This window comes from Equus caballus, chromosome 5, assembly GCF_041296265.1.
Source record: "Equus caballus isolate H_3958 breed thoroughbred chromosome 5, TB-T2T, whole genome shotgun sequence".
Taxonomy (NCBI): Eukaryota; Metazoa; Chordata; class Mammalia; order Perissodactyla; family Equidae; genus Equus; species Equus caballus.
This window is the reverse complement of record NC_091688.1, coordinates 55,273,900-55,297,943: the sequence shown is the minus strand read 5'-3', so window position 1 is coordinate 55,297,943 and position 24,044 is coordinate 55,273,900. Positions and strand designations below refer to the sequence as shown.

Below are 24,044 nucleotides of genomic sequence, written 5' to 3'. Positions count from 1 at the left end.
CAATAGGGGGATTGCTTGTCTAGTGACTATAATACCAGTTCCTTGGCCCCCGTCACTCAACAGTTTTCTCTGTTGACAAGAGTCCTTCAGAAAACAGCACTTTAGCTTCTGCCTGTTTCTCCTTTTGCCATGGGACTTAAAGACGATGGGATCTGGAAAGAAACAGATCCACCCAGTGGTCCCTTACTGGCATTGGGGTATCTGGAATATAAAATAATTACTCAGAAGAATGGTAAAGAAAGGGAATTACACAATCAGAGGGATATTTTTATACAGACTATGATAGAGTCTGATGAATTCTTCCTGTACCACATCAAAGTACACCTTGCTAATGATCATGGCACATCTGTCTGTCACGTGCACTGTCTCCCTCTCTTTCTCCTGGAGCAGGGTGGGGTAGAAGCCAAGACTCACCTTGCCTCATATTTTTGGACATGCAGATCAGCCTTTCTATTAATACATTCTTCCTGAAGAAAAATGATGATATGATTAATTGTAGTAAGAGATTTTTTAAAATTGTATTTGGATGAAACAGTATTCTTTATCCCTTAATTTGATTTGGTGGCTCCCCAAACACCTTTTTCAGGCATTTACTTTCTCTCAGGATGGGTTACCTTCTCAGGTGATTAACTTCATCCATTATTCATTAATTCTTATTAGTTTCACTGTCAGAGAGTTGCATTTTCAAGTTCTGAGTGTACCTTACTGAGTGACTTCATGTGCCAAATTAGGGACTTGCTCCTCTGCTAATCATTATTATCATCATATGCACTGTCATCCTCATCATAATGACAATAAAAACAACACTGTAGGTGATGTCAGCATCATGGTGGAGTAAGTTGTTCCCTTTGTCTCTCCCCTTTAAGTTACAACTAAATGGACATTCATTAGCTAGCAGAGGATTCCCTGCAGAGGAGAAAAGGATATCTGAGAGATCCATGCAGCCATGCATCTGAAGGTGGAGAAACTGGATCCCTGGGAGGCACTGGCACTGGGTGAACACACCTCTCACCCTCAGTGCAAGTTATCTAGGTTACAGGTCCTCACACAGTGGCCAGTGAGACTGTAAGAGGAGGTGGGGCAGCCTGGCCTGTGCAAACACTTTTGGAGTTGTAGCCCAGCCCACGGGAGTGGCCACCAGACCATGGTGGCTCTGCCCATGGAAACACTTACCACTCAGTGGTGCAGCTCTGCCCCCATGAAGGAGCCCTCACCAAGTGCAGCAGCTCAGCCCAGCTGACCATGAGTGCAGAGCAGCATGCCCAAAATAAAGTGTGCACCCCACCCACCTAGAACACCAGTTCGGCCAGTCCCATGCCAAATGTAGTGGTGCTGCACCAGAGTGACCTGCGAGCAGAGCACAGAGGCCCTGCCTATGCATGTGTGCGTGACCTATCAAGCAGCTGCAGCCAGCATGCAAATGCAGAGAAGCCTTACTGGCACAACTTCAAGCAGATGGGATGGGATCCGAAAACATAGCTTCTGGCCCCACCTCCTCAGCGGTGGCAGGTGGAACTTGCAACCTGATACTACCACAAATGCACTGGAAAAGGATCACTTCATCAAACACCATGAAAAACTACATTAACACTTCAGAGCAGAAGGAAAATGACAAGTGTCCAGAAACCAATCCTGAACTCACAGAAATTTACAATGTAAATTACAGAGAATACAAAATAGTTATCATAAAGAAACTCAACAAGCTACAAGAAAACTCAGAAAGACAGTTCAATGAGCTCAAGAATAAAATTAATGAGCAGAAGGAATACTTCACCAAAGAGATTGAAACTCTAAAAAAAAGAAAAAGAAAAATTCTAGATATAAGGAAAAAAATTAATGAAGTAAAAAATAACCTAGACTCCAGAAAAATAGAGCTGAATTATGGAAAACAGAATTAGTGACTTAGAGGATAGAATATTGGAATGATTCAGGTGGAGGACAAGAAAGAACTAAGATTTTTTAAAAATGAAGAAATTCTTCAAGAAATATCTGACTCAATTAGGAAAAGCAAGATAAGGATTATAGGTATTCCAGAGGGAGAATGGTGGGAGAAAGGAGCAGAGAGCTTGTTAAAAGAAATAATAGTTGAGAACTTCCCAAACCTGGGGAAGAAATGGGACTTACAAGTACATTAAGTTAATAGAACTTCTAAAGACATCAATGCAAAAGACATCAATGCAAAAAGACTTTCTCCAAGGCATATAATATTAAAAATGGCAAAAATCAATGACAAAGAAAAAATATTAAGGGCAAGGCAGAAGAAATTAAGATACAAAGGAACACCTATAAGACTTTCTGTAGATTTCTGAGCTGAAACCTTACACGCTAGGAGAGAATGGAAGGACATATTCAAAATACTGAAAGATAAAAACATTCAGCCAAGAATACTCTATCTAGCAAAACTATCCTTCATATACAATAGACAAATAAAAGCTTTCCCAGATAAACAAAAACTGAGATAGTTTATTACCACTAGACCTCCCTTACAAGAAATGAGGAAGGAAGCCCTCCTAACTGTAACAAAAGGGCAAAGGTTCACAAAAACTTGAACAAGGAGATAAATAGATAGAATCAGAAAGTTGCAGCTCTATATCAGAATAGGTTAGTAAACATTTAATTATAACATAAAAGACAAAGGGAAGGGAAGTATCAAAAATAACTATAAACACTTCAGTTTAGTCACAAACATACAACACAGAAAAGAAAAATTTGTGACAACAATGACTCAGAAGGGGAAGAGGGAGGGGATGGAACCTACTTAGGCTAATGGAGATAACAGGCTATCAGAAAATGGACCATCTTATCTATGAGATCTTTTATATAAACCTCAGGGTAAACACTAAACAAAAAATCAGACCAGAACCACAAATCATTTATAAAAAGAAAACCATCACAGAAAACCACCAAACTGAAATGGCAGTCAGACATACAAGGGAAAAGAAACAATGGAAATATAGAACAACAATATAACAAGAGGCAAAATGGCAGTATTAAGCCTTCATATATCAATAATCACTCTAAATGTAAATGGATTGAATTCTCAAATCAAAAGATACAGAGTAAGGACTGGCCCCATTGCTGAGTGGTTAAGTTCACATGCTCCGCTTTGGTGGCCCAGGGTTTTGTCAGATCGAATCCTGGGCATGGACATGGCACCACTCATCAAGCCATGCTGAGGCGGCATCCTACATGCCACAACTAGAAAGACCCACAACTAAAAATACACAAATATGTACCAGGGGGCTTTGGGAAGAAAAATGAAAAATAAAATCTTAATTAAAAAAAAGAGTCACAGAGTAGCTGGATGGATTAAAAAACAAGACCCAACAATATGCTCCCTCCAGGAAATACACCCCAGCTCTAAAGAAAAACATAGGTTCAGACTGAAAGGATGGAAGACGATACTCCAAGCTAATGGCAAACAAAAGAAAGCAGGTGTTGCCATACTTATATCAGACAAAGTAGCCTTCAAGTTAAAAAAGACAATGAGAGACAAAGAGGGGCATTATATAACGATAAAAGGGACATTCCATTAAGAGGACATAACACTTATAAATATATATGCACTTAAAACAGGACCACCAAAGTATGTAAAGCAACTATTAGCAGGCCTAACGGGAGAAATTGACAGCAACACAATAATAGTAAGGAACCTCAACATCCTACTTACATCCAGACAGAATGTCAACAAGGAAATAGTGGCCTTAAATGTAATACTAGGCCAGATGGACTTAATAGATATATATATAAAACATTCCATCCAAAGACATCAAAATACACATTCTTCTCAAGTGCATATGGATCATTCTCAAAGATAGACCATATGTTGGGAAACAAGGAAAACCTCAATAAATTTAAGGAGATTGAAAATATCTCAAGCATCTTTTCCATCCACAATGCTTTGAAACTAGAAATCAACTAGACAAAAAATATGGGGGAAGTCAGAAATATGTGAAGACTAAACAACATGCTACTGAACAACCATTGAATGAATGAATAAACGAAAGGAGAAATTTAAAAATACCTGGAGACAAAGGAAAATGAAAATACAACATACCCACTCTTATGGGATGCAGCAAAAGCATTCATGAGATGGAAATTCATAGCAATACAGGCCTACCTCAACAAACAATAAAAATCTAAAGTAATCCTAAATGACACCTAACAGAACTAGAAAAAGAAGAACAAAGCCCCAAATCAGCAGAAGGGTGGAAATACTAAAAATTAGAGCAAAACCAAATTAAATACATACCAAAAAAAAAAAAAAAAGAAAAGAAAAGATCAATGAATTAAGAGCTGGTTCTTTGGGGAGATAAACAAAATTGACAAACCCTTAGCCAGACTCACTAAGAAAAAATGAGAGAAGTTTCAAACAAATAAGATTAAAAACGAAAGAGGAGAAATTACAATGGATACCACAGAAATACAAGGATTATAAGAGAATACTACGAAAAACTACATGCCAACAAATTGGACAACCTCGAAGAAATGGATACTCATACAACTTCCCAAAACTGAGTGGAGAAGAAATAAAGAATCTGAATAGACCAATCACAAGTAAAGAGATTGAAACAGTAATCAAAAACTCCCCCTCCCCCAAAATTCCAGGACCAGATGGCTTCTCTGGAGATTTTCAGACCAAACATTCAAAGATTTAATACCTATCTTTAATCTATTCCAAAAAGTTGAAGAAGACATAACTCTTCCTAACTCATTCTACGAGGCCAACATCACCCTGATACCAAAACTAGACAAGGACAATACAAAGAAGGAAAATTACAGGCCAGTATCGCTGATGAACATAGATGCAAAAATCCTCAACAAAATATTGACAAACCAAATACAGCAATACATTAAAAGGATCATACACTATGATTAAGAGGGATCCACACCAACCTTGAGGGTATTATGTTGAGTGAAATAAGCCAGACAGAGAAAGACGAACTCTCTATGACTCCACTCATAGGTGGTAGTTGACACCTAGACAAAGAGAACTGATCGGTGGTTACCAGGGGAAAGGGGGTGGGGGGTGGGGGGAGGGCACTAGGGGTGAAGTGGTGTACCTACAACATGACTAATAATGATGTACAACTGTAATTTCACAAGGTTGTTAACTGTCATAATCTTAATTAAAAAAAAAAGAGGGATCTATACCAAGGTTGCAGGGATGGTTTAACATCTGCAAATCCATCAATGTGATACACCACATTAACAAAATGAGGGATAAAAACCACATCATCATCTCAATAGATGCAGAAAAAGCATTTGACAAGATCCAACATCCATTTATGATAAAAACTCTCAATAAAATGAGTATAGAAGGAAAGTAACTCAACATAATTAAGGCCATATATGACAAACCCACAGCCAACATCATAATCAATGGGGAAAAACTGAAAGCCATCCCTCTGAGAATACGAATAAGACAGGGGTGCCCACTCTCACCGCTGCTATACAACATTGTACTGGAGGTTTTGACCGGAGCAATTAGGCAAGAAAAAGAAATAAAAGGTATGCAAATGGGAAAGGAAGAAGTAAAACTTGCACTGTTTGTGGATGACATGATTCTATATATAGAAAACCCTAAAGAATCCACCAGAAAGCTATTAGAAATAATTGACAACTACAGCAAAGTTGCAGGGTACAAAATTAATTTACAAAAATCAGTTGCATTTCTATACACTAATAATGAACTAGCAGAAAGAGAAGTCAAGACTACAATCCCATCTACAATCACAATAAAAAGAGTAAAATATCTAGAAATAAATTTAACCAAGGAGGTGAAAGATCTACACACTGAAAACTACAAGACATTCTTGAAAGAACTGAAATTGAAGAAGACATAAAAAAATGGAAAGATCTTCCATGCTCATGGATTGGAAGAATAAACATAGTTAAAATGTTCATATTACCTAAAGCAATCTACAGATTCAATGTAATCCCAATCAGAATCCCAATGACATTCTTCACAGAAATAGAACACAGAATCCTAAAATTTATATGGAACAACAAAAGACCCTGAATAGCCAAAGAATTCCTGAGAAAAAAGAACATAGCTGGAGGCATCACAATCCCTGACTTCAAAATATATGACAAAGCAATAGTAATCAAAACATCATGACACTGGCAGAAAAACAGACACACAGATCAATGGAAATAGAATTGGAAGCCCAGAAATAAAACTACACATCTATGGACAGCTAATCTTTGAGAAAGCACCCAAGAACATACCATGGAAAAAGGAAAGTCTTTTCAGTAAATGATGTTGGGAAAAATGGACAGCCAGGGCCAAAAGAAGGAAAGTAGACCATTATCTTACACAATACACAAAAATTAACTCAAAATGGATTACAGATTTGAATGTATGACCTGAAACCATAAAACTCCTAGAAGAAAATACACACAGTACACTCTATGACAACAGTCTTAGCAGCATCTTTTCGAATACCATGTCTACTCAGGCAAGGGAAACAAAAGAAAAAATGAACAAATGGGACTACGTCAGACTAAAAATCCTCTGCAAGGGAAAGGAAACCATGAACAAAACAAAAAGACAACCCACATACTGGGAGATAATATTTTTAAATCACATATCCAACAAGGGGTTAATTTCCAAAATATATAAAGAACTCATACAACTCAACAACAAAAAGACAAACAACTCAATCAAAAAATGGGCAGAGGATATGAACAGACATTTTTCCAAAGAAGATCAACAGTTGGCTAACAGACACATGAAAAGATGTTCAACGTCACTAATTGTTAGGGAAATGCAAATCAAAACTACAATGAGATATCACCTTGCACCTGTCAGAATGGCCATAATTAACAAGACAAGAAATAATAAGTCTTGGAGAGGATGTAGAGAAAAGGGAACCTTCATGCACTGTTGGTGGGAATGCAAAGTGGTGCAGCCACTATGGAAAATAGTATGGAGATTTCTCAAAAAATTAAAAATAGAAATTCCATATGACCTAGCTATCCCACTATTGGGTATTTATCCAAACAGCATGAAATCAACAATTCAAAATCTATGCACTCCTATGTTCATTGCAGTATTATTCACAACAGCCAAGACATGGAAGCAACTCAAGTGCCCATTGACTGAAGAATGGACAAAGAAGATGTGATACACACACACGCGCGTGCGTGCACACACACACACACAATGGAATACTACTCAGCCATAAAAAATACAAAATTGTCCCATTTGCGACAGCATGGATGGACCTTGTGGGTGTTATGTTAAGTGAAATAAGCCAAACAGAAAGACAAACACCATATAATTTCACTCATATGCAGAAGATAAACAAACCCATGGATAAAGAGAATGGATTAGTGGTTACCAGAGGGGAAGAGGGTGGTGGGTGAAAGGGGTAAAGGGGCACATATGTGTGGTGATGGATAAAAACTAGATTACCAGTGGTGGTCACAATGCAGTATATAGAGAAACTGGTATATAATAATGTACACCTGGAATTAAACAATGTTATAAACCAACATGACCTCAAAAAACCCACACCACTGTAAAAGGAGATTTTTTGGTGTGTTAATATAGAGTGATCATAGATAATACTTGCCTCTCCTGATCGCTAACCCTTCAATGCTTTCCTGTCCTACTTAGAATAAAATCTAAACTCTTTACCTTGGTGGAGTGGTCAACGGTTGGTGTTGCCAGCCTGTCCAGTCCCCACTCCTCTTGTTTTGGTTCAAAACCCTGAACTGGATTTTCCTTTGGAGACCGACTTTCCTCACACTCTTAGTGTACACTTCAGATGGATGTGATGCTTTCCTCAGATCTGAAGTGGGTGTTTTCCTCAGGACTGACCAGTCAGTATATCCCTTCTGCTGGCCTCAGTGATTGGTTCTAGTACAGATACATGACCCAAGTTTGTCCAGTGAGGATCAGATGTGGAAATTTTGTGGCAATTATTGGAAAATTTATGAAATCTTCTAGGAAGCTAAACTGCTAGAATATATAGCTGAATCTTATATTCTTCACTAAATGTGACAGTCTTGCCACGTCTTGCCTTTCTGGAAATGAAGCAAATCCAGAGGAAAACAGAGAGAGGAGAGAGACACGGATGGTCAGTGATATCGTTTGAGCTCATTTTTGTTGGCATTTGATCTTTTCAGACACCTGAGTGCTCCCTTTTCTCCTTGAGCCAGTTTAAATTGAGTTTCTGTCATTTGCATGCACAAAAGTCCAGACTATTCACATGGCCTGAATGGTGTGGCCCCTGCCGACCTTTCCACCTTGTCTTGGGCCACGTTCCCCCTTGTTCTCCATGTGTCAAGAGCTCTGAACTTCTGTCAGTTCCTAGAAAAAACCATGTTCTTTCCTACCCAAGTGACTTTTTGCTTACTCTTCACTTTCCTCCAAATGTTGTCCACTGGCTCTTCCTCCACTTTCGTATCTCAGCCTAAGTGCTGCCTGTCAGAGACTTTCCTGACTCTCCCATACATTCCACACACAGCACACACACTCACATGCCAGACTGTGAGCCCACTGAGGGCAGGGTTCTCATTTGAAGTTGGGTACCTGAGCGTTACTGTAGATATTCAGTAAGCTTTCTTGTTTAACCTGACAGGTGACTCAGGGGCTGTGGGGATTTGTGAGCCTGTCTTGCAGAAGAAAGAGAATGCTTCCAGGGAGGTTGCAATCACCAGATGACCAGCCCCCAGCTGCTGCTGATGCCCAGAAGTCAGATTGCCCAAGGGCTTCCCCGGAGTGAAAGATTACCCCTTTGTTTCTCCAAAACTCCTCCTGCCAAGCCCCTTACCTCTATAACCACCCCCTGCTTTCTTCTCTTAAGGTGGATTTGAGAGAACCCATCCTCCCACCTTCTCATTATTGCCAATTTGAATAAAACCTTTCTCTGTCTCCAAGCACCAATGTCTCAGTGATTGGTTTACTGTGCGTCAGGTACATGAACTTGAGATTAAGAAGTTCAGTATCAATTGCCTTCAATGAGCATCAAATGGGCAGCTCAAAGGCAGCCTTGCTGGAAGCCTTCCTGGTGCCCCTAGGCTGTGCTGGGGTTCTCCCCGCTCCCCACCCCCCTCCCCCGTCTCTATTTATAGTTCTAAAGCTTTAATGTGTAAAGTTCTAATACTTTAAATCGTTTTTTTTTCTGTCTGAGGAAAGAGGTGTGTCTTAGGTATCATCACAACCCTAGTGGTAAACATGGTACCTGGTACAGAGTAGGTGCTCGAAAATTAACTTTTGAAAGAAGCCTCTACAGTGTGGAAAGCACTGTGCTAATAGGCACTATTAGAAGAACATAAAGTTGAATCTCTGATCTTAATGAGAGTTGAGGGGCACAAGACATAAAATGTTCACATATGTTATATGACACATTGTGAGATAACTTGAAGACGATGCTATAGAAATTTAAAGAGGTACCTTTCTGTTTATGCTTGTTTATGCTTGTTTATGGTAAAAACTATTACACACACTCCTTTCCATCTGGAAATGAACTCTTATCTGTTAAGTATTTTCTTAACAGGTTTAGAAGTATCTTTCATTGTATAGCTTGGATCCATTTTGAAAGTAGGTGGGGCATAAATAACAAATAAAGAAAATAATGCCCAGGTGACAGATGTGGAAGGGCCTGTGAGTTCAGACAGTAACCAAGATGTTTGACGTGGGGTAAAGGGGCGGGATTATACTTTAGAGATAGATGGTTTAGATTCTACACTGAACCTCTGAACGAAAGTAGAGGGTGAGTCCTGGGAGGAGTTGAATGACAGTGGGAACAAAAATGGGTGCTTCCCAAGCCCCTTCATTAGACTCCAGGGTTGCTGTCCGTTCCCAGGACCCCTGGGGGCTGCTGGGTACCTCCTGAGAGGAAGAGAAATGGAATACTCATGACTGCTGGAAGGTGGGAACAAGAAATCCTCCAAACCAGTAAACAGGACAGACAAATGATCTTTCCCATTGGGAGCATTTGGTCTAAAACCTGATTTGTGCCTAAACATTATCAGTTTCCAATCTTCGTTACTTTATAGTGTTGATACTGCATAGTTCTATAGGATGAGGAGCCAGCACTTGAGTTTTGTGAGTGGTGCAGGACGACAGCACACACGGTTAACTGGGCTGGATATGTCTATAAAACTGAATTCTAATTCATCTGTGAGCATCCCTGATTCTGCTTCTGATCCTCGGTGGCTTTAAATAATCCAAAACAGGATTTTCCACTTTTCTATAAAGTGGGGCATGGGAGAGCATGTTTGTTGTGGAGTTTACACATAAGGACTTAAGAGCTGGGAAACGCCTCCTTGGGCAATATATAAATTAGACCAGACTGATATCTCACTTTTCTTTTCTTCTTTTTCATAATTAGAGAGGAAGTGGAGGAAGAGAAACTGAACTTGAACAAACATTCTGGCTGATCTAAATGCACCAGCTCCTTGCTCTCTTTTAAACTCATAATTCACGCTGCATCATTCATTTGGAATTAATCACTGCTTTGTAAGGTCTCAGAAACAGTTTCCTATTGCCTTTTATTATTTAACTTTCCATGTCTATGTCTTTGGTACCCGTACCCTCTGATGTTAGGCCACCAGAGGAAAGGGGCTATGTCTTTAAGATGTTCGAGCTCCTTCAGCATCCAGCACAGTGCCTTGCACATAATTGGTGCGTTCAATAAATGCTTGTTAAGGAATTAAAGAATGAGTTCTTAGGAGGAAAGAAGATGAAACATTTCTCTCAGCGTGGGAACAAATATTTCTCAATTTATTTCAGATATGAATCAGCTAGTCAGCTTAAACTGTGCTTCTCTGTGCTCACCAGGCGTAGGCAAGGGCTTTGGGTGAGAAAGTTTTTGCCAGAGACTAATAAAGTAGGAGGGAATCTGAAGGCTCAGAACCGTGAGGAGGAGGCGGAGCCACCGACGGTTGGACCACTTCTGTCCAATCAAAAAGAGACAGTGGGAGGAGGAGGGGGAGGTAAAGGGGGAGCGGGAGATCGCGAATCTTGCCTAGTTACAGGAGCCCGCCAGCCGGAACGGCAGCTTCTTGCTTGAGGTGCTTCTGCCTAGGGGGAAGAGGCCGATTCCGAAGCCGTCTCCAGCAATGGCCTTTGCAAATCTACGGAAAGTGCTCATCAGTGATAGCTTGGACCCTTGCTGCCGGAAGATCCTGCAAGATGGAGGGCTGCAGGTGGTGGAGAAGCAGAACCTGAGCAAAGAGGAGCTGATAGCCGAGCTGCAGGTAAGGCGAGCGGGAGAAAGACAAGAGCTCCGTGGCATCCTGCGCCGAAACAGTCTGGCCGCACCCGGGCCAGCACGCTCCCCCCGCCACCCCCCCGACTCCCCACTCCCCCCCCCCCTCCAGTCCCTGGTATCAGTCAGTCCTGAGGCCTACTGAAATTATTGGGGCATGAGGGAACGGGGAGAAGCAGGGAGGAACAAACGGTGGCGAGCTGCAGGATGCAAACTTTCCGTTCAGTTTGCACCGCGTGTTTCACGTTGGCTTGCCTCCCGCGAGCTTTGCAAAGTGCAGGCTGTTCTAGCTGGTCCTGCAGGCTGCCCGCGGGGATGCCAGCGCGGCACCCTCAGCGCCTTCGCGCGCAGTGGCCCTGGCAGCCGAGCGCCGCCTCTTCCCCCTGCTCGGGGGCACTGGGGGGGAGGGGCGCCAAAGTGGCTTCCCGGCCGGGAGCCCAGGGACCTGTGATCCTTCCCGACGAAGCCCTGGCTCGCCTGGCCGCGTCCTGCCTTCCCTGGGGGGCGCTGGCGGAGTTCCAGCCTGTCTCTTGGCTGCTGGAGAAGCTGCAGGGAAGGCGGCCCGGCTGGAGCAGCAAACACCTTGCCCGCCTTTCTGATGCAAGACTGCTGCGAGTTTTCTCCGCCCCTCGGTCTCCTGGGAGCTCTGGCAGGAAAGGGGGCGGGCCGGGGGCGCCCGAGATCCCTGGGGCCGCCCACGCTGCCGCCGCTGCCAACCTCCGGGCTCAGTCTCAGCCCGCGGCCGCAGTGGATCGCCTCACCTTCGGCCTCATCGCTGGTCAGGAATGACCAGACTGGACTAGAATCCGATCCCAAACGCCCCCAGGAAATTTGTATTTCTTAGCAAATCTTTCTCAGGAATGTATCTCAATTTGTTGTGATACACAATTAGCACCATCTGCATCAAATCTTTCCCTGCCTTGTTTGTAAGGGTCCTGCAAGGCTTGGCGGCCTCGTCCAGTCTTAGGACATTTACTTTGTGAACTCTTCAGCCCAGTTCCTGCACTTTTTACCTCTGTACTGCACCCAGCACCCCGGTATTTTCAGCACACTGACTCGAGGTATTCTCTCACCCCCAAACTCCCACACCCGCAGTGTAGCCTTCTATTAACCTCGCCAGCCTCAGTGCAGATCCACTCCCACGATTCTCTCTTCTGGGGCCCCTGAAATCAAACCTCTGAGGCGGCTGCTGTTGCTTTAACCGCATGGTCCTCAAAACTGCCTGCGCCTCCTTGTCTGCCCTTGTATTTGCTGCTGTTTCTCCATGGACTCTCCCCCATTCCCCCTCCACCCCACCATGGTGCTGTATCTAGCCCTGTCCTGCACGCAAGAGAAGTTTCTGACCCGTCCTTGCCTTCGGAAAGCTTGTAGGCTAGTTAGGGAGCCTGGCCAACTCTGAGATGATGGACCAGATGACCCAGTACTTGAGTGCTAAATGAGACCATCCAGCCGCCAGCCTCTGCCTGCTCACTACTGGAAGAGTAGAGACAAGGGAGCTATTAGCCTGGAAGGTGGGGTCAGGGGCTCAGGACTTGATCCTTGGAGCACAGTAGGACTGGATGGGAGGCAGGCACCTCACACTTGTCACCTTCTCTGTTGTGTGGGTGGTATCAATGGCCTTGACTCTGAGCAATGGCCAGAAGGCAGTGGTGTGGCCTCTAGGCAAGCTTCTGATCCTCAGCGCCACCAGACTACCAGGTTGGGAAGCCTGGCTTTGGCTTGGGGCTTTGCACCTTTCTTATGGAAATGAGAAATCTTACACTCTGGGGATGGGGTGGGGACAAGGAGGGATAAGCACAGAATTGACAAGGGGGGGCCTCCCCTGTGGTGGAAGGGTTCCATGAAGTCGGAAAGTCAGCTGAGTGGGTGCTCAGAGTCTGGAGCTGAAACTTGGAGGACATTTTAAAGGCACTGAAAACTCCTGGCAGGAGAGCAGGTGTGTTTGTCATTGTTGGGCTCCTTGGGAGCACCCAGCCTTCGTGTCTGTCTTTGTAAAGCATTAGGTTCAGAATGCTGGTCAGCCCCTTTGGGCAGCCCCTGGAGGAGGGTCCTCATAACCCCGCTATGCTTTTTCACTCTGCGTGGAGAGGTGTCTGGGTTAGTGCCCTGCCCTCCCGGTTTAAACACCTTTAATCCTGCAGGAAGCTTGAGCGCGTTGCCTGAGCAGGCCTGGCCTCTGTGCCCACTCCTTGGTATTCTGGGCAGCACAGTTTGCTCTTTCTCACTCCGTGGTCAGAAGTACAATCACCTCCCAGAACCGTGCTCTTCAGGCTTGAAGCAGGTCACAGCTCGTTAGTGGGTGGTAATGAAATTGTTTTAATGGGTCAGCATTAGCATTTAAAAAAACAAAATAAAGAATATCAGAGAGCAAAGCAGATAGTAAGGCTAAGTGTTGTGTCATGAAATTTGTTTCAATTATGTGTGTAGTTGTGTGTGTGTGCTATGTGAGTATAAAATCACAGTTTAAACGTGTGTTTCTTAGTGTAGGTCTTAAAAAAGTTTGGAAAACACTGGATTGGAATAATAAAGTATCTTGTTTGGAACTCACAAAACTCTTAGATTTTGTACCCGTCTTCTGTCAGTAGGTGTCACATCTTAAATAAAGCTAATATGCAGGAATGTTTAAATAATCTTACCACGTATCAGTGGCTTTTAAACTTTGACCATGACCCACAATAAGAAATTCATTCTACATCATAACTCAGTATACACATATTGTACACACGTACATGCGTGTGCACACACACACACTAAAGTTTCGTGAAATAACATCCTTACTATATGTGATGCATTCTGATATTTTGTTCTGCTTCATTAAATAGCAATGCTGGTCAGAATTCACTCGCATGCTGGTAATGCATTTAACTTATGGAAGCACATTTATATCTTTTTCTCAGAATTTTAAGAAAGATAAAGAAAGGAGTAAATTTCCATGCAAGAGTTCTTCTTTTGAAAGGCTCTTTTAAAATAAGTTCCCAGTCTTTTTTTCTTCAAAGATTGGCACCTGAGCTAACAAGTGTTGCCAATCTATTTTTTTTCTGCTTTTTCTCCCCAAACCCCCCGAGTACATAGTTGTATATTTTAGTTGTGGGTCCTTCTAGTTGTGGCACGTGGGATGCCGCCTCAACGTGGCCTGATGCGTGGTGCCATGTCCATGCCCAGGATCCGAACCAGCGAAACCCTGGGCCGCCACAGCACAGCGCGTAAACTTAACCACTCGGCCACAGGACCGGCCCCAAAGTTCCCAGTCTTTACACTGGGGTTTAGTTTGCAAAGGTTAAATTGCCATCTACTTAATTAGGATTACACATATTATGCCAAATGCTGCCTACCTGCATTTTCCATAGCTGGGGAATGTGACCTGGGGAGTTTCTTTGACCTCCACTGTGATATAAGTCAGAGGAAAGAACAATGCTAGATTTGCCCCTAAGGCCAAGCCTGTCCTCCCTGGGAAAGGAGGCATGTGTGAGTCTGAGGAACGGGAATGGGTTTCCACCGCTGAGTTAGCATAGTTTGTTGGGGACAGCCATAAATCCAGCAGAACAGTGGCCTGTTGTTTCCCAGCTCTAAGGCAGCTGAGGGATGGGGAGCTGGGAGGACAATGAAGTGTAGGGAGTGCCTGTTCCAGCTGGCGCTCATTCACTGACGCTGAATGCAGAGAGCAGTAGACATCAGAGGTGGTGTGTGTTGAGACAGATGCATTCCTGCCAGGGGAGTGCCGAAGAGGACCTCAGAAAGTTATAATCACCGCAAACTGCAGGGGGGATGCGGATGGATTTGAAAAGGCCTGCCACGGTTTGCATAAGTAGAGGAAAGGAGAGGGGGTAGCTTAGAGGGCGGCAGGGAGCCAAGTGTTGGAGAGATGACATGTGACCTGAGAAGGGGATGGTGCCTGGGAGTGCAGGGGTTTTTGAGGGGTCAGTGGAAGATAGGTTGACATAGACTCTCGATAAATATATCCTGATTCAATGAATCAATCGATGATGCAATTGAATGAAGTGGAGGTAGTTGAGGGTGTAAGACCTTGAAAGCTAGTGGACTCTGATCACGTGGGATGCCCCGTTCAGTGTGGGACCAGGGTCTGCTGAATGGGAGTCTCCACAGGCAGATTCGCCCTTTGGGACAGGTGAGCTCTGAATGCACGTCTGTACTGGTCTGACTGGATGCTCTTCAGCCTTCCTGGCTTCAAAGAAAGGTGGTTTGAGGGACACCACCCTTGAGGGAAAAGTAGAGAGAATACAGATTAACTCTTTATAAGGGCGATCTTTCCATAGCGAAGCTGTGCTTGTTAAAAAAAAATAGTACTGGGCCAGCCTGGTGGCGCAGCGGTTAAGTGCGCACGTTCTGCTTCGGCAGTCTGGGGTTGGCTGGTTGGGATCCTGGGTGCAGACATGGGACTACTTGGCAAGCCATACTGTGGTAGGAGTCCCACATATAAAGGAGAGGAAGATGGGCATGGATCTTAGCTCAGGGCCAGCCTTGCTCAGCAAAAAGAAGAGGACTGGCAGTAGATGTTAGCTCAGGGCTAATCTTCTTCTTCTTCTTCTTCAAAAAGTGCTGTTTCTGTGCTTGTCCTGAGTGCCTGCAAGAATGGGATGGACTGCTGGGGAGTCTGCATCCTTTCCTACAGCCACTCTGTCCTGTGGGAAGCAGATTCTCAAGGGTTCGGGAGAGTGGTGGCAGCTTTGGAGGGAACATTCAAGGAGGCCAGCCCTTTGGGGCCCAAGGGAATGATTGGGTCTAGCATCTGGAGCAGGGCTGGGCCTGAGATGTTGATACTAGAGAGGCAAGGTAATAAAATTGTGGCTCTTTGGGTGGTTCCTGCTCCATACCTGCTTCTCATCAATTGAACTCTGACCTTTGGTCCTGGGCTGACCACTTCAGAAGAGGTTTTATTTCCTTGGTGTGTACCTCAGTGATACCTGAGGTACCATTGCTGGTGGTAAGGGAAGGCACACTAAAAATGTGCTTACACACTGCCAGATTGCCCTCCAAAAAGATTGTGCAATTGACACGATTTCCCTACATTCTCACCAATGCGGAATATTATCAGTTTTCTTTTTGCCAGTAGGATGCCTGAAAATACTGCATTTTATAATTTCCATTTCCTTGATAGGTAGTGTTTAAGAGTCATTTTATAAATTGCTGACCACTTTGCAGTTATTCTGTGAATTACCTACATATATCTTTGCCTATTTTTTACTGGATTCTATATCATTAAAAAATGATTTGTAGGAAGTCTTGATCATTTTAGATGATGAATCCTTGTTCTGTTTTATATGTTGCAGGGAGTTTTCTCCTCATATCAAGCCTGTCACTTGCCTTTGACTTTGTTTATAGGATCTTTTCCATACAGAAGTTTAAATTTCAACTGTAATTGGATTTGTCAGTGTTTTCTTTTTTATGGTTTCTGGGATGTGTGCCTTGCTTATGAACCTGTCCCATCCCAAGATCATAAAAATAGCCCCTGACATTTTCTTCTAAGGTTTATATTTTAAAAATTCTTTAATTCATCTGGATTTTTAATCATCTGTAGTGAGATAGGAATTAAATGTTTTTTCCCTACATTTTCCTAATTCCATTTATTGTGTAGATCTTTCTTTCTCCATCAATTTGAATTCTACTTTCATTACTTTCTAAATTCCCACATGTATGTGGGTCTGTTTGTCTAACGCCTATTTGGTTCTGTTGACCAGTTGTCAATTTCTGAACATTTTCCTCCTGGCTCCCTTGCAACTTGCTCGCCCTTTTCAGAAAACCCTTGAGCACTGTCATATGTAGCTCTTATACCTTCTTATCATGGTCAAGAGAAGGGATTTCTGATGGTGGATTTTCAATCATGTGACATGTTTGAATTATAGTCACGTGCTGCATAACAATGTTTTGGTCAACAACAGACTGCATATACAATGGTGGTCCCATAAGATTAGTACCATATATACAAGGTGTGTAGTAAGCTATACCATCTAGGTTCGTGTAAGTACTGTAGGGGAGGAAGAAATTTCCCTCTACCCTTCTAGGTTCTTCTGGCTGGTCTAAGGATTAAACTGACATGAGACAGAATAACAGGAGAAAGACAAACAAAAGTTTACTAACACATATACATGGGAGAAACCCAGGAAAACCAAGTAACTCACCAAAATGGCCAAAGCCCTTACCTTAAATACCATCCTCAGCTAAAGACAAAACTGGTGTTGGGGGTGGAGAGGGGGTCAGGAACTTCAAAGGGAAGGAAGACCATTCACAGGTCAGTGAAAAGGAGCAAACATTTGGAAAACAACTGTTTGTTTGGCCACACAGAAACAGAAGAACACGGAGGGGAGCCCAACAAACAGGCTTTTCTAGGTTCCTCCCTGTCTACCACCTAATTCATGTTTTGCTAAGGTGATAGCTCACTTCTTGAGACAGTTTTTTTATCTGAATTCTTTTAGACAGTTAAGCAAGGGGTAACAAGAAAAACTTTTTGAGTCTTTTGTTTCTTAAAAACAATCAGCCTGGGCCAGCCCTGGTGGCCTAGTGGTTAAGTTCAGTGTGCTCCTCTTCTGTGGTCCAGGTTTGGTTCCTGGGCACGGACCTACACCACTCTGTTAGTGGCCATGCTGTGCTGACAGCCCACATACTAAAAAATAAAGATAGATTGGCATGGATGTTAGCTTAGAGTAAATCTTCCTCAGCAGGAAAAAAAAAAAAAAACAACCTAAAATAATCCTCATGTTAAAGAGATACATTTTGGGGTAGCAAATGTTGTTCCTCTTCAGTACACTCTATGATATTTGCACAAGGACTAAATCACTTAATGACGCATTTCTCAGAATGTATCCCTGTCATTCAGCGACACATGACTGCATAAGCATACCTTGTTTTGTTGTGCTTCGCAGATATTGTGTTTTTTACAAATCGAAGGTTTCTGGCAACCCTGCCTCAAGGAGTCTGTTGGCACCATTTTTCCAACAGCATTTGCACACTTCATGTCTGTGTGTCACAGATTGGTAATTCTTGAACTATTTTAAACTTTTTCATTATTACTATATTTGTTATGGTGGTCTGTGATCAGTGATCTTTGATGTTACTATTGTAATTGTTTTGGGGCACCACGAACCGTGCCCACATATGATGAACTTAATCAATAAATGTTGTGTATGTTCTGACTGCTCCACTGACAGGCCATTCCCCTATCTCTCTCCCTCTCCTCGGGCTTCCCTATTCTCTGAGACACAGCAATATTGATTTTAGGCCAATTAACTGTCTTACAGTGGCCTCTAAGTGTTCAAGTGAAAGGAACAGTCGTGTCTCTCTCACTTTAAATCAGAAGCTAGAAATGATTAAGCTTAGTGAGGAAAGCATGTTGAAAGCTGAGATAGGCTGAAAGCTAGGCCTCTTGCGCCGGTTAGCTAAGTTGTAAATGCAAAGGAAAAGTTCTTGAAGGAGATTAATAGTGCTACTCCAGTGAACACACGAATGATAAGAAAGTGAACCAGCCTTATTGCTGATATGGAGAAAGTTTTACTGGTCTGGATAGAAGATCAAACCAGCCCCAGCATTCCCTTCAACCAAAGCCTAATCCAGAGCAAGGCCCTAACTCTCTTCAATTCTGTGAAGGCTGAGAGAGGGGAGGAAGAGGCAGAAGTGAAGTTGGAAGCTGGCAGAGGTTGGTTCATGAGGTTTAGGGAAAGAAGCCATCTCCTTAACATAAAAGTGCAGGGTGAAGCAGCAAGTGCTCATATAGAAGCTGCAGCAAGTTATCTAGAGATCTAGCTAAGATAATTAATGAAGGCGGCTACACTAAACAACAGATTTTTCATGTAGGCGAAATGGCCTTATATTGGAAGAAGATGCCATCTAGGACTTTCATAGCTAGAGAGAAGTCAATGCCTGGCTTCAAAGCTTTGAAGGACAGGCTGACTCTTTTTAGGGGCTAATGCAGCTGGTGACTTTAAGTTGAAACCAGTGCTCATTTACCATTCTGAAAATCCGAGGGCCCTTAAGAACTATGATATATCCACTCTGCCTGTACTCCATAAATGGAACAACAAAGCCTGGATGACAGCAGATCTGTTTACAACCTGGTTTACTGAATATTTTAAGCCCACTGTTGAGACCTACTGCTCAGAAAAACAGATTCCTTTCAAAATGTCACTGCTCATTGACAATGCACCTCGTCACCCGAGAGCTCTGATGGAGACGTACAATGAGAGTAATGTTGTTTTCATGCCTGCTAACACAACATTCATTCTGCAGCCCATGGATCAAGGAGTAATTTCAAATTTCAAGTCTTATTATTTAAGAAATACATTTTGTAAGGCTATAGCTGCCATATATAGTGATTTCTCTGATGGATCTGGGCAAAGTAAATTGAAAACTTTCTGGAAAGAATTCACCTTACGGAGGTAGGCTGAAAGCTAGGCCATTTGTGATTCATGGGAAGAGATCAAAATATCAACAGTAACAGGAGTTTGGAAGAAGTTTATTCTAACCCTCATGGATGACTGAAGTTCAAGACTTCAGTGGAGGAAGTAACTGCAGATGTGGTGGAAATAGCAAGAGAACTAGAATTAGAAGTGGAGCTGAAGATGGGCCTGAATTGCTGCAATCTCAGGGTAAAACTTAAATGGATGAGGAGCTGCCGCTCATGGATGAGCAAAGAAAGTGGTTTCTTGAGATGGAATCTACTCCGGTGAAGATGCTGTAAAGAGTGTTGAAATGACAACGAAAGATTTAGACTGTTACATAAAACTAGTTGATAAAGCAGTGGCAGGGGTGAGAGGACTCCAATTTTGAAGGCAGTTCTACTGTTGGTAAAAGGCTATCAAACGGCATCAGATGCCTCAGAGACATGGTTCATGAAAGGAAAAGTCAATCAATGTGGCAAACTTCATTGTTGTCTTATTTTAAGAAATTGCCACAGCCACCCCACCTTCAGCAACCACCACCCTGATCAGTCGGCAGCCATTAACATTGAGGCAAGACCCTCTACCAGCAAAAAGATTACGACTCGCTGAAGGCTTGGATGATGGTTAGCACTTTTTAGCAATAAAGAATTTTTTAATTAAGGTACATACATTGTTCTCGTAGACATAATGCTATGGCACACTTAATAGAACACAGTATAATGTAAACATAACTTTTATATGCACTGGGAAACCAGAAAACTCCTGTGACTCATTTTATTGCAATATTAGCTTTATTGTGGTGATCTGGAGCCAAACCCACAATCTCTCTCAGGTATGCCTGCATTTGGGGAAGGAAGGTTGGGGCGGGGAAAATGGTGAGGATAGGTTTCCTTGGGCCTCGCAATTACTGAATTCATTTATTCGGCAGAATGTTTTACTGAGTATCAGCTATTCAAATGACCCTTGCTTTAGGGACGTAAAACATAAATAAGTAGGCCAGACTGCAGGTCAGAGAGAGGACAACTAAATGTGAAACAGGTAATACAAAACTAGGGGGAGGGAGTGATCTTCAAGTCCAGGGTTGTTGGCAAAATTTTCCTGGAAGAGAGGTTTATTGTGCCTTGTAAAGTTTGGGGTGTGTCCAGGCAGGTGGATCCTTTTCTTTGCAGCCAGTGTGGTGGCCTTGAAGGTGGGACAGACTGCAGTGGTCACTTTCTGCCCAGGCATTGGCTGATGTTCATCTAGGCTGCTCCATAGGAGGGGTTCAGAGTGCCCTCAAGAGTCCACCTGGTGCAGGCTGAGTGTTGACAGTCAGCCTGGACAGGGTGGCTCCTGTTTCGTTCCTCTAACCTTTCCATGTTGCTGTGCTTTGTAAACTCTGCGGACGTAGCACACGCGTGTAATGGTGAGTTTTGGTGTGTCTGTCACTGTGAGCTCCTTGAGGGCTGGGGCTGTGACTTAACTCATCTTGTGTTGACAGAACCTAGCATAATGCCAGCTACATACATCCCAGGCACCCCATAGATGGAAGGAAGAAATGAAAAGGGGAGGAGGAGGGAAATGGGCAGCCTTGATTTTGTTCGGCTTCAGTTTCTCAGCTGTGAAATGGGGTTGGACCAGATGCTTGTAAATGTTTCTTTGAATCTTACATTTTGAGGTTCTATTTCAGAACCACAGACATAAGGGGGCTTGGGGTGCCCAAGAGCACTCCTGCATCTGCCTCTCTGCTGTCAGGCACACCTCCAGAGAAATAACTCTGCAGCCTCTCTTGAACAGTCATTCCATGGTTTGGAAGCCCTCCAGGTCTAAATACTGTTTGCTTCAGCATAAGCTTCAGTCATCTTCTCCCCTCAGTTGAAAAAAATAGCCCTCTGCTCTCTCTCCATGTAGCTTGTCCGGACTTGTTCTTGGGCTCTGGGCTCGTGTACGGTAAATGCACTGGGGCCCTCGCCCTCGGAGCCAGGTGCCCGTTGACCTTTCTCTGTCTCCAGAATCCATGTGATAGGGAGGGAAGAGAGAAGTTTCTCATGGGATCCAGCTGGGGAAAATTCAGAGAGATTTACACTCATGGGTGTCAGATCAGATGTGGGAGGAACCTGAGAGGCCATCTGGCCGAACCCTCTTATTTTATCCTGATAGAGACCAGGGCTGGGGGTGACGTGACTTGGTGTTGGCAGACCTAGGACTAGAACCTCAGCTTCCTGATTCCAAGCTTGCTGCTCATGCAACGACGCTTGCTGCTGCTTTACCTGGGATGGCCAATTTGGGGCAGAGTATGCACTTGTTCACCTGCTCCATTTCTTGGGGATTCTCATTGGGTATCTGGGCAACAATATCCTGATTCTGAGAAGATACCTTAGGATTCTGGATGAACCTAAGGAAGACGGTCTTCCTTAAGGATCTAGCTTGGCCCAAGTAAAGTGGCTATGATGAATCCAGTAAGTTTTATTTTGCACATTTGTATATTTTTAGTCTAACGCTGCCTGGTTTTCTGAGCAACTCTAGACCAGTTTAATTGTTCTCCCTCTTCCCCCTACTTTGAGCTCTATTTTAGGAAATGTTTTTCTTTCAACAACTTTGTCTTTTATTCACTTCATTTGTTCATTCAGCCAACCAACATGTATTGAGTGCCTCCCATGCGCCAGGCAGAGGGGCTTACAAAGTAGAATTTGATCCCACCTCTCGCCTTCAGTAGTTCAATGTCAGTGGAGGGAGTAATTTCCAATGAGCAGGGCCAGCTATGGTGCCATGTGCTGTCTCTGTCCTATCTCATTTCCTCCCCACACACTTGAGGCCAAAGCTCAGATTCATAGCTCATGAGTGGAGCTTAGATTTGAACCCAGGCCTGACTGATGGCAGAGCCTTTCAGATGTGTAAACAATATACGGATGCCATTGCCCTCCCTTCCTTGAATATATCCAAAGTCGGCCAGCATGTAGGAACTCCTACTTTGGGCAAAGAAGCTCTAGGAGGTCTTCTAGACCAATTCTGTGGACCCAGATGTTTCTTCTTCTGCCTCAGGATTGCGAAGGCCTTATCGTCCGCTCGGCCACGAAGGTGACCGCTGATGTTATCAATGCGGCAGAGAAGCTCCAGGTGGTGGGCAGGGCTGGCACAGGCGTGGACAATGTGGATCTGGAGGCCGCAACGAGGAAGGGCATTCTGGTCATGAAGTAAGTCTAGGAGGCCGGATCGGGGGCGAGTGTGGAGACTGACCACAAGGAGGAGGAAGAAACTTACTTTAGAAAAAGTCCAGTCAGAGTTAGAAGGACTTCCAGGAGGATGTCTGGTCTAGGCCAAGTCCAGGCAGGTGGCACGCACAGCTTAGTGGTTCTGAAGGTTTTTGACGTTGAAGCTCTCTTTGTAATCTTAAAATGCTTCCCAAACCCACTCCGCAGATATTTGCTTGTCTCCAGCCTGGTTCAGAATCAGAAGAATGTTGGTGAATTTATCTGTGTTCCTGCCCTGGCTCTGCCCCTCCCCTCATTGTTCTTCCAGAGCCGTGTTTTGTTAGCTCTGCTTTTCTCTGTCTCCCTGTGCAGTTGCTAGTAGGGTGACTCTACGTTCTGTCTCTTCCTCCCTTCCCTGCACCCTTCTGGAGCCAGGGCCCCAGTTTATTTTTAACACTCCAGGGCCAAGAGGAAAAAGGTCCCCATAAAGCTGTTTTTGCAGAAACCCAGGGCAAAGGCCATGTCAGCATGCCAGCCCGAGGCCACACTCATTTCTGGCTCCTGTTCTGGCGCTTATATAATGAGGCAAGACTATCTTCTGTCCACTTCTCTGTCCTGAAGCCTATTCTCTTCCCTTGGGAACCTCGTCGTCCTCCAATCCTTTCCCTCCACTTCCCCCTATAGGGTAGAGGTTAACTGACTGATCATCTGACTGAGGTCAATATCCAACAGTAGAAATGTTAACTCTTGCTCTGGACCCAAAGGCAGCAGCCTCCAGTCCCTGCACCTCTTCCAGCGTCCCCATACAGCCTGTTTGCTGGGGGAGCCAGGAGGCAGGTGGTCTTGTGGACAGACAGACTCTGAGAATCCTTTTGTCTTGATTTTTTTTATAGGTTCTCTTGACGTTTTTCTCTTTGTAACCTTCATTCCCAGAGATGAAAAGACCCAGTAGGGGAAGAAGGAGAATGAACATATGTGTTAATAAAGTCAAAAACAAAAAAAGCCTTTGAAAAAACAAAAATAATTTTGTGGGTTGCCATCTCTCTTTTCTGCAAAATGAGCAGAGTCGGCATTGCCCTATGCATTCAGGTGTGAGGAAGCTTTCTCAGCTCAGAACTTGTTGAGAGAGGAGGAGAAGTTGGCAGGTGGAGATAAAAATGTTAGCTTTGTTACTAATAAAAGCCAGGTTGGGAGACTTGATGAAGGTCTGTGGGCCATGGGCTGACCTCTGCATTCAGTAGACTTGCCCACCCATCCTG

The 24,044-nt window shown here is 43.7% G+C and overlaps 1 protein-coding gene across 2 annotated transcripts in view; it reads left to right on the top strand.

The window, feature by feature from the left end:
* The first annotated feature begins 10,864 nt into the window (after window positions 1–10,864).
* PHGDH (phosphoglycerate dehydrogenase) overlaps window positions 10,865–24,044 on the top strand; it is a 34,915-nt gene continuing 21,735 nt past the window's right edge. Inside the window, exons 1-2 of one of the 2 annotated variants that reach the window (XM_023641323.2) lie at window positions 10,865–11,214; window positions 22,637–22,788. In XM_023641323.2, the coding sequence (XP_023497091.1) occupies window positions 11,077–11,214; window positions 22,637–22,788 (290 nt within the window). In that variant the 5' untranslated portion in view covers window positions 10,865–11,076. Of the gene's footprint in view, window positions 11,215–20,733; window positions 21,021–22,636; window positions 22,789–24,044 lie in introns of those variants that run through there. The other variant, XM_070267123.1, reaches the window with a different exon arrangement.